Here is an 11949-nt window from a genome sequence, read left to right as displayed (position 1 = left end):
AAACAAAAATGCAGCCCACAAATAATGGATGAAATAAATTTGTTATCAATGAATTTTTGGTTATTCCTGTCAAATAAATATACAATCACCAAGGTTTATTACCACTTCGTGGTTAATAATATTCTGGTATATCTACAAAAATAAATATGGATATTTACAGCAACCTAATATGGGACTAACATTTAATTTGTCCTATATCAATCATAGAAATAAATATGTCAAGTGCAAATCTGTTATTATTAGAATTCCATGATCAATTCCATTTATTAAACAAAAAAATACTCAAAACAAGTAAATTATTAACAAATTCTTAATTAAAAAATGAGAAAAATGCTTAAAAATTTCTAAGTTCAATATTGGAAGCCTAGTACACTGTTTCTAATGAACTGATTTCAAGAATAATTCTGTTGTCACTAATGTTATCAACAGTCAGATAACAGTTAAAAGTCATAGATTGCATTGTACTACATAATAGTCATTTCAAAATGACCTTGACAAAATAGAAAAGAAGGAAACATCTAGATTTATTCATATAGTCATTTCAAAATGACCTTCACAAAATAGTAAAGAAGGAAACATCTAGATTTATTCATATATTAATAAATAATGAACTAAAGCATGAAGTGGTTTATCTGTGATATGTTTATCAACTTACCTGGTTTTTTGACTTAATATGTCATCAGCAACAACTAATTATTAAAATGAAAAAAAATTCTAATTTTGATGTGTTAATTTTTAATAACTAAATTCTGCGAATGATGCAATACACCAAAAACATTTATAGGTAAACCATTTCTGTTTTGGTGGTTTAATAAAATAATTAATCATACACATGCACGCTCGCGCACCCACATTCTTTTTTTCTTTCATAAATTTACACTAATGTTTAATACCTATTGAAACACATCCATTACAGTAGCTCAAAGTATGCCATGTTTTGTTTTGTAGAGATTATTGTTCATCCACATCATCCGCATATTGTGACTTATATTATTAATTTTAATGGAGTCAATTACAGTGTTTATAACAATTTCATGTTTATTTGTCCAATGCCATAAGTGTAATGGCTGTAGGTGACCTTGCATTAGTCACAAATCACTCCGTAACATGAAATAACCATTCTCAAAGAAGATATTTAATGTCAAGCTTATTAGGAACTAAGGAGTGAAATGGTTCCCTCTTGTCTTCTTGATCAATCAGAATTTACAGCTATATATCAGCATGACAAACCCATGAAATGCAGATGATATTTAGTTCCATAAGTGGCACCTTCCCGTTGTTTATCACAAGGAATTTGTATATTCATTATAACTTTAAGGAAAACATTTAAGAACATTACTACTTTAAGAAAAAGCAACTCTGACTAGTGTCTATTGTACTTCAAAAAAAAAATCCATTAATTAAACAATTTCAGTTTTATTTACTGAATAAAAAAAAAAGTTGAGTCATATTCAGAAAATGTAAGACATTAATTCTATTAAAAATTATTTTCTTTTGTGTACATAAATAACTAATGGAGAGGGCTTATATTATCTATTGAAAAAAAAATTAAACAAATACAAATAATGTTATTTTAGTGTAACATTTAAAATTAAAAGACTAATTATAAGTGACTGATGTGAAAATTCATTTATGTATACTGTATGAATTTTTTGCCAATCATTTAGAGTTAATACTTGATTATGTCATTCTTATGTCTGAAGCTTCTGTCTTTTATAGTATAAATTCTTTGCATTAATATGAAACATTATGTAACAGGAGAGTAACCAACCTTGAACGAACAGAAAAAATGCCTTTACATAATCAAATGTCACATAATAATGAATATATGTAACAAAATTTAATAATCTGGGTTTATTACACTAATTCCCTCTATTCTACTTGGTTTTGAGTTTACACCCACACTTTGATTTTGAAATATTTTCTAAGTATTTAAACAGCACTTTATTTCAAATCAGTTCTTGTATTCCTCTTCTAATTTAGCAGAGCCCATTCAGAATTTTATAGAATTTTTTTTTTAATGTAAAATGAATCTGTCTAAACAAGTCTTTTATAAAAATAAACAGATAAGAATACTTTTATTACATACATTAAATAAAAGTGTAATGTAGTTTAAACTACAAATACAAACATAGAAGGCTAGCCTATTTATCATAACATGATTAATTTATGTCATACAGATGATTCATGCTAAATTAATATTTACTAAGGGATAGTTTAAAATCCAAAGTGGATTGAATTTTCAGTTGAATAATTTTTATCATCATAGTAATATAATTTTAATAACTGTTATAATATTTATTTTGTCAAGAATTTTTAAAATGTATTCTGCAAAGCAGTTTTATATAAACACATCCTTTGATTGTTGTGACTTTAGGTTACAGTAGTTTCTTGCAGAATTTGTATAAAATTTAGACAAAAATCCCAAAGAAGTATATAATGCATTGCTTGATAAATTCATTAATTAAAGATCTAATATCACTTGGAATTTACTGTAAGCTTTGATGAGTGGTTGTAGCTTAAAAGGAATTAATAACTTAATTAATTCCAGTGGCTACCTTTTGTAGCCACTGGTAAAAAAATTTTTCAAAGCTACTGTCTGATTAACCCTAAACTGGTCATGTTCTTTTTATTACATTACTAGTTGTGTCAGGTTACTATGACCCAAACATTCATAAATTAAATTAATAATGCGTTATTCAAATTAAAAAGAAATGAATACTTATATTTGAAAAAGAAACTATTTTTTATTCAAATAAAGATAAATATCACCTTATGTAAAACAAAATAATCAAAGAAAAACATAAATTACAAAACCTTGTAAAAATAAAGATCTTAATTTTAGTTGAACTTTGCTGATGTAAAAATATAATTATTTCTGATTGATTATTGAAGACAAACTTACAACATACCTGTAAATATGTTTTCAAATAAAATTATTTGAACTGAGCTGAACATTTACAAGTAAACAATGCACAAATTGAGGTCCTGAACAGTACATTTGTATACATTCTTTCTATTATAAGTAATTTATTACTTCAGAGTTAGAAATTCTTTATTTCCAATACTAACATTAATCACAATCTTCACAAATAAAAGAAGTGTGATTTTATAGAAAATGGTGCCCACATTTCACACAAACAATATTATATTTATTGTCGTCCTTGGTGCTCGGGCAGAGCTGACAGTGTTTACGTTTCCTTCTAACTTCTACATTTCGCTCTTCTAATTGTTGAACATCAACTACAATATTGTCGTGTTCTTAAAATTTTATTTTTATTTTGTACAAGTTTTTTGGGTTTCCCTGAATAGATACCTTTTTACAAGCAAATTTTGTACTAAATTGTGGCCTAAATTTTTAACAAAGCTCTTGCAATAGTGTAACACAACTGGTCACTTCAGGTCAGAGAGCTTATTTTTGTTACTTATATTACACAAAGGGAAGCTGGATAATGACTGATAGAACGGATTATGATAGGAGATTAGCAGGCTTGCCAACCTAATACCTTTGAGGCAAATATTAAACTTTAAATATAAAATAGTGTCTTGAGTCATGTAGACCCGACGTGACCATTTACGAGTTAAAGGAGTTATACTTTGCTCAATTGTTAGAAAGAGTAAATTTACAATATCTGGTTGTAAATTCTAAACTGCCTCTAAGAAAAGATTACAGGTGTTAATTTGCTCTGAGCTAAAATTTAAAGATAATAAACCCACAAAATTTTAAAGCTTTTTCACGTTATTACCATTATCAAAACATATCTCTTTACATACTCTCATTAACTGCTGAGGGGTGACATTCAGGATACAAATCAACCAGTGCAGAAGTTAGTAAGATCTGATAGGACAAATCTTTTTTATGAATTTACCAACTATTGTTAGCAGTGAGCTATGAGCACAGTAAGCAGTGTCAACTATACTACATTCAACTGAGGAGCTATCCAATATGTTGGCTGTTATACTAGTATTACTCCAGTGTGTACCATTAAGTTAAAGATATTTAACTATTTGATGATCACTCAATGTGTATAAAATATTTTTTAGAACAGAGCATATAATTGTATACATTCTTTAACTTTCTACTCATCAATGTCACATAATAATCCACAATAATGGAAGTAGCTTATGTGGTTTTAAGACAATTTATATAGCTCATGCAGTGTTTATATAGTACAGCTGTCTCTTCATCTTGTTCTATTTTTTAAATATAATTTCAGCTGTTTATCATATCAGTCAATATGCTCACTTATTAATAGAGAATAACCTAACCTAACTTTTTTTTTAATCTCTAGTACCACTGTTAGGTATTGCTTCAGAGAATGAGATGAATGATCTGTAGCATGTGTGAAAATGCCATGCCTGATTGGGATTCAAACCCTGGACCTCTGGATGAAAGGCCAAGACACTACCACTCATGCCACAGAGGCCAGCAACCCTAATGTAACCTGCTGGGTTGGTATAGTAGTTAATCACATCATCGCAAATCAGCAAATTTTGAAATAAAGAGTTCTAAGGTTCAAATTCTAGAAAAGGCAGTTAGTTTAATATGCATTTGAATACTAGATTGTGGATACCAGTGTTCTTTGGCAGTTGGCTTTCAATTAACCACGCAACCTGAGACTGTACAAGACTGCACTTCATTTGGATTCATCCTCTTAAGTAGTAACTTATGGTGGTTCTGGAGGCTAAACAGAAAAGAAAAGGAAGGTAAGGGTTTTTCTTTATCTTTTATACTTGCTAGAATACTCATGCTTCCATCATCCCCACCATAAAACTTAAGATCTCTCCTGAACTGGTCTCTTCTTTTTGATTTTTTTCAGTGAATAAAATGACAGTTATAACACTTTATCCATTCTTTAACATCATGCTTTGATATATCCAATTTATTTTTACCACATCTTTCAGCAATCAGCATTTCTCATACATTCTTATTTACAACTCAATGAATTTAAAAAAAGGAACTGGTTTTTTTAAAGAAAAAAAAATTATTTTAACCAACTAAGTCTATGCATTCTGACTAAGCAATTTCAGTTTTATGATCCAACAACCTGTGGATAATTTATTATATAATTTTATTTGTCTGAGGAATACATGGAAAAATTTCTGGCAAACCTTCTCATCTTATTCCAATACCTACATGTAGACAAACATATATTTATAAATGTTAAATTATATAACTCAGAAGGTACAGTTTTTAAAAAAGTAAAAATATTACTTACCTTATTGCAGACATTGGAACAGATGGAAGAATTAGTCATAACATCATTAATAGTTAAGAAAAAGTTAGTAAAAAAAAGTAAGTAAGTAGAAAATGTAAGTAGATCTCAAAGAGTAAAGCATTTACTATGGGATAGATCTGTCCCATAGAAGGCAAAAATGTTAATGACACAATCTACTTTGCGCGTATAATTATTTTATAGCACAGGTGTGCATAATCTTATATGAGAGAAAGTGGAACATGCTCCAAGAAGTAGAGATGAAATTTTTTAGATCAATTTTAGACAAAACTATCAATATAAGACAAACATGAAAATGTAGAAAAAGGTATTAATTATTATAAGGTATAATTATTATATTGGTATAACATGTATAAATATTAATTTTATATTTGAATTATCAATAAATAAATAAATAATAATGGTAGGTTACGAAAATGTATAGTGCAATTAGACCTAAATACATAAATCTGATTAGACACAACTTCCACATAATTTATCATTTTCATTAATTAATCCAAAATTTCAACAGATCTGCTGAAACACTACTTTATTATACATATATATATATATATATATATATATATATATATATATATATATATATATATATATATATATATATATATATATATATATTTATATTCCAGTCCATAAGTGTAGTTTCATAAACTTCAAAATCAAGAAACATCCTGTTTTAGCCTTTTCCTTTAGCTTTTTTTCTAATTGTTCCTTCAACTTTTTTCTCAAAAAACTGAATTATCCGAGTTTTAAAAACCTACAATTTTAAATGTAAATTTACATGGAGTAAAATACTATATGAACTCAAAGAAAAAAAGTTAAAATTTACAAGTTTTTGTACAGAAATAATGAGATACCACTACTGTATTAAATATACTAGAGAGAAATTATTTGAATAATTCAAAACAGGATAGTCAAATGCTATACATTATATTTATAATAAGCAAAGTAAATATTACATTAGCATTTTTAGTTTGCATGATGGCTGACAAATTGATAATGAAATTCTTTCTATTGCAACACTTATTCAGCTATTATGAATAATTAATGATGTAATTTAAACTTTAAAATTTGTAGATTTAAATTGATTAATGGATAGTTAGATAAGGGAGCTCTACTGAGTATAGTATTTATATTATTATTCATTTTATCAAGTGGCAATGACTACTACAGATTTTCATATAACTATTCAATTTTATTGTGGATAAGATTTCTCTCTGGTAAATTTTTTTATTAAATATCCCCTTGAGAATTGTAAATCTTATCAGTCATTATTTATTTTGAATATTTATGCTCTTTTTTAAGAAATGTAGATTATTGCTAGATATTTTCCTATACAGAAGTGTCTGGGACAAGATTTTCACAATTTTTGTTAATTATTAAAAACACTGTTTTCTAAATTTTTGTTTTATTACTTTTTCAAACTAAACTGTAGGATACTTTCTTACTTAGAAAAACAACAAACTTAACCACCAAACACATTAACATAAAGATCTAAAATAACTAATATCAATAGTTGACTTTCATGGGATCCATATTATCAGTTGGCGTACACAATTCTATAATTACATCAACAAATAATGATTTTTGTAGATTTCTTCACTCTGATGAAAATAATAGATGGCCAATAAGTTTTCTTTCCTAAAACAAAGGACAACTGTTAGATTTTTTGAGAAGTCAGATATTGATTTACTTTTTTATCATTCTTGATTAGGTTTGCCCTGATTTGTGTAATTGTTATTGTTAATGTAATTATAAAATTGTGTACCAATTGATGATGTGGGATCCCGTGAAAGTCAACTTTAGGTTTTTAAGTTACTGTGTTTGGTGGTTAAGTTGTTTTTTGAATTTAATTAGCACAGTGATCAATATATTGATGAAGTATTTAAAATTTCAAAATGTTATTTTTTTCTTATTTATTATCCAAATTAGGGCAAAACTAATAAAGAATGAAGAAAAAGGTAAATCAGTATCTGGCTTCTCAAAAAGTTTGACAGTTGTCCTTTGTTTTAAGGGAAAAAACTTATTCGTAATCTATTATTTTCATCAGAGTGAAGAAATCTAAAAAATGTTATGACAGAACCTAGATACCCTGAAGATACCATTTATTCTGAGTTACAGTTCATAGACATTCATCAAACATGACTTAGAGAAAATGGCATATTTTTCCTTAACTTTAAATAATGCTTGCATAAATACTTTGCACATATACATAGAAAGCAAAATTACAAAATAACCTGAATTTAAGGTGAATACAAAGTAATTTCTAAGAATGCAGCTTGTTGAACACTCTCTTGAAGAGAGAAATGGCAAATTTATAAAATAATAAAACTGCTATTCAGCTGTTTAGTTTTGTGAACAAAAATTAAGAAAAGAAGAAAAGGGACAATGAATATGAAAAGGTAAAATGTCATGTTTATGAAAGAAAAAAAAGAACTAAAGATACAATATAATTGCAAAAAATACAACAAAGTTTATTTCATATATGAAACCTACCATCTTACATATATCGCACAATGGGTGAGTGATTAAATATTTATGAGTTTTTAGACACATATTAAGAAGTTGTGTTATTTTTAGATAATTATAAAAAACTTCTTAAAAGTTTAAAAAAAAGAAAGTTATGATTAAAAAATAGTTAGATATGAAAAGTATAATTTAAAGGTAAATTAATAATTACTTTTTAGAGGTATAATAAAGGTATTTAGAAAAGCAAAACTTTACTGAATTTTATTTCAATATTTACATAATTATAATACTATTTTTCTTGAGGTATTTCATATTTAGTAGTTCAATTCTTCTAGAAAACCCCATTTTTTTCTGTGATCAGATTAGATTTTACTCTACCATTGAAAGGCTAATAAAATGCTAACAGCATGCAGTGAAACTATAGCCTACAACTCAAATGAAGTTCCCTGGAGCATATTTTCAGACAGAGAGTAGGTGCATGTTACATATTCTAAACCAGGCATTTGCACTAGTACTTCTGATATATTGTTTAAAACCCAAAAATATATTCATTATGATCATAGATTATAAAATAATTAAGCAGCAAAACTTCTGGATAAATTAAATATGTGTAAATTTCATACTAGAGCATAAGTATTTTATTAGAATGTAAACTACTGCAAACAAATAAATATTTATCAGTCCACCAATAATTATTATCTGAATTGTAAGAAATTAATTAAAATTAGCTACTATTGACACAGAACTTTTCTAACAAATATAAAATAATGATACGACAAAATATATATATATATATATATATATTGTGTATATGTATATATTATCTTCCTTCAATTTTCACTTACTAAAATCTACATTCTGAGATATTCAAGATGTTTCCAAACCATCAGGTTATAAGAAATACATCAACCCAAGATTTTAAAACATTAACATCTAATGTGAAGAAAAAAAATTCAGATTTAAGTTACACATTTGAATTAAAATACAAGAACATAAAAAATGCAGATCTTATTTTTATAAAAAATAAAATTAAAAATAGATTGGTCAAAAGTGTCAAAATTAAGACTACATTTAAATACATAAATAAAATATTTATTTCTGAATTAAAAAAAAAGAATACTGTACAAAATTATATTTAATTTATAAGCATTTAAAAGTAAAACACCATCAGAAAAAACATATTATTCATTTGGCAATATTTCTGCATATATATTTTCTGAATTAAGCAAAGATGGGTTTCCGTGGATTCCATATAAATCATTAGAATAAGCCTTCACTAGAAAAAAATTAAAATAGTAAACACTCAAAATAACTACAAAATAATAGAGTAATAAATAGAATTACATTAAAAAATAAATTGCTTTAATAATTACTTTTACTACTATTTTGTTAACATATTCGTTTAGATAAATTATTTATTTGTATTCTTTGGTCGCTTTCTCATTATAAATCTTAAAATACCTGTCACTGCTTTTAGTAATTTTTGTAACTTTCTTATTGAATAAAATTTGTTACAACCTGTTAATGCAATACATAAATTTTCATAAACTTAATCCTACACCACCTTACTTACTACATGACAAAATCAATATATATTTTTTTTGATTTACCAATAATTACTTAATTATGGACATTTTTACCACTTGCAAACAATTTGTAAAACAGCGGGTATATTGTCTAAGTTGCTCATAGAATCATAGTTTTACATTTAATGTAATTTATTATTTTTAGCCCATGCTGGTCTCAAATATCTTTAAATGTGTAATAATCACTGTATTTTACACATGTCACGTAACCATTTGCTAAGAATCTCTAGAAAAAACTAAAGAATTTCAATGGCTGATTAACATATTCAATTATGTGATTAAGTGTTGGCAATTATCAGTTATACCCTTTACAGGTAGTGCTGTATAAAAATACAAAATGAAAATTCCGGAATTACTGAATTTCGAGCAGCAAGCAGTGCAATTCGAAATATAAAATGAAAAACTGGGAATTACCGATATTTCGTTAACCAGACGAGGTTAGTGGATTATGATTCCGTGTTATGACGAATCGCGCATAAATTTTTTTAACCTCCGGCACCACCGTTGGGTATTACTTTAGAGAATGACATGAATGATAAATTTCGTAGCATGTGAAAATGCCATGCCTGACCGGGATTCGAACCCGGGACCTCCGGATGAAAGGCCGAGACGCTACCACATAACCTACGCTCATTAACCAAGTTTGATTAACGTAATTCGGGTAATTCCCAATTTTTCATTTTATATTCGGAATTGCACTGTTTGCTGCTCACAATTCGGTAATATCAAAATTTTCATTTTATATTTTTATGCGGCACTACATGTAAAGGGGTCCCGTATAACCGATATGTAACAAAAATATATTTTAATGAAACGCAAAATATTTGTACACTTTTGTAATTAACACGTTGGTACTTATCGGTTATACGGGACCCCTTTACATGTATAAGCTAATACCTTTATTTACTTCACATTTTATTAAATTTCAAATAAAAGTATTGAAATGAGAATTTTTACGGAATATTGCAAACAAATTAATAGATACAATCGCCCTTCGAACTGCTATGCACGATAAGCTTTTCGTTAGGCGTAGGTATGAATGCTAGCTAAGCTTAACCTAATTACCCATCGGATTAATCTAGTGGTGAACGCGTCTTCGCAAATCAGCTGATTTGGAAGTCGAGAATTCCAGCGTTCAAGTCCTACTAAAAGCAGTTATTTTTATACAGATTTGAATACTAACTAGATCGTGGATACCGGTGTTTTTTGGTGGTTGGGTTTCAATTAACCACACTTCTCAGAAATGGTTGACCCTGAGACTGTACAAGATTACAGTTCACTTACACTCATACATATCATCCTCTGAAGTAATACCTCTGACGGTAATTCCCGGAGGGTAAACAGGAAAAAGAAGGCTTATCTTAACTATACAACTGCTACTGCGAACTTGTGACTATGTTGGTGTGGAACAACTGACCAGAGCTAGAGTAAATGTGACGTCATTAAGTTATTAGTGGGATTATTGTTTATTCACTCGTAAGTTAACGCAATGAAACGCAGAAATAAATTTCTGCACGTCATCGCTTTTTAGGCGGGGAACTAGTTTTGTCTGGCCAGCAAACAGTATCTCGAGTCAACTACTAGTTCTTTTGAGTCACCTTCTAACCGAACGTCATTATAACGTAACAACTTAGGAATGTACTATGTTGAAAGAATTAATAAAAATAAATCAATCTGTAATTTACTTTACTATTATATAGATTTATTACAAAACGATTTTCAGATCTCTGTTAATTGCCTACTACTGTTCAAAAAACGACCACTACCAAACATTAACGTATGGGTGGAAACGAGTGGTTTACAGTTATGTGTTATTCTTGAAGAAACATAGTACTGAATCGCAGGATAATAGTCCCATAGAACATTGAAAACCAAAAGAAATAGACAAAAGTATATTTTCTCGAAAATAATTCTGGAACGGTATTAAGACAATATCTGGATAGTATTGCTGCGAAACAAAGGAGTGTTTTCATGCACGGTTATAGATTGTTCGATAGATCCATAGTAATATCTGAATAAGTGGTGTATATCTAACGGTAGGTAATTAATTATCTGGAACAGTTCAATTATCTCATTGTCAAATACCGAAATAATTTTTTTGATTCCATAACAGGTGAATACACAAGAAATACAAGTTCATGACGCTTCTATAAACAACGAAAGGAATGGAATGTCTAACACGTTGAGTTTTATGGCAAAAAACATTCAAATGTTTTATTGGAGTAAATATATGTGTCTAACCCGAATACAATCTTATCTGCATTTTAAATAAAAATAAGAAAAAATCACAATCACCGATAACAATCTTGTCTTTATTAACGTTCTTAACATACTTGATTAAATTTACGAGTAAAATATAACACAAATCACTACAATTTCACTTATCTCCATGATCAGAGTCTTTCTTTCTCCGCAGAGTCATCTGGAAGTTGTTCGGTTCATACCTGATATTTTTTACATCTGCTTATTCCATTTTGAATATGCAACTATAATTGAGAAACAGCCTGGAGTTAGGGAATAAATAAATATGGGTGAGGCATGTACTCACAAATAAATAGGAGTGGTAATATTTTTTACATTTTATTTGTATGGGTACAAAGGAAAACATTCTGATTCTCACAAAATATTTTGCAACAGAATTTGCAAAATTTAAAAAA

The 11949-nt window shown here is 28.0% G+C and overlaps 1 protein-coding gene across 4 annotated transcripts in view; it reads right to left on the bottom strand.

The window, feature by feature from the left end:
• Nucleotides 1-6233: 6233 nt before the first annotated feature.
• The window catches only part of LOC142330072 (uncharacterized), a 48228-nt gene continuing 42512 nt past the window's right edge, over nucleotides 6234-11949 (bottom strand). For 2 of the 4 annotated variants that reach the window (XM_075375118.1, XM_075375117.1), the window contains one exon: nucleotides 8783-8982. In XM_075375118.1, the coding sequence (XP_075231233.1) occupies nucleotides 8888-8982 (95 nt within the window). In that variant the 3' untranslated portion in view covers nucleotides 8783-8887. Of the gene's footprint in view, nucleotides 6879-8782; nucleotides 8983-11949 lie in introns of those variants that run through there. The other 2 variants (XM_075375119.1, XM_075375121.1) reach the window with 2 other exon arrangements.

This window comes from Lycorma delicatula, chromosome 9, assembly GCF_047948215.1.
Source record: "Lycorma delicatula isolate Av1 chromosome 9, ASM4794821v1, whole genome shotgun sequence".
Classification (NCBI taxonomy): domain Eukaryota; kingdom Metazoa; phylum Arthropoda; class Insecta; order Hemiptera; family Fulgoridae; genus Lycorma; species Lycorma delicatula.
Note: the sequence above shows the minus strand (reverse complement) of the source record. Positions and strands in the feature narration are given on the sequence as shown.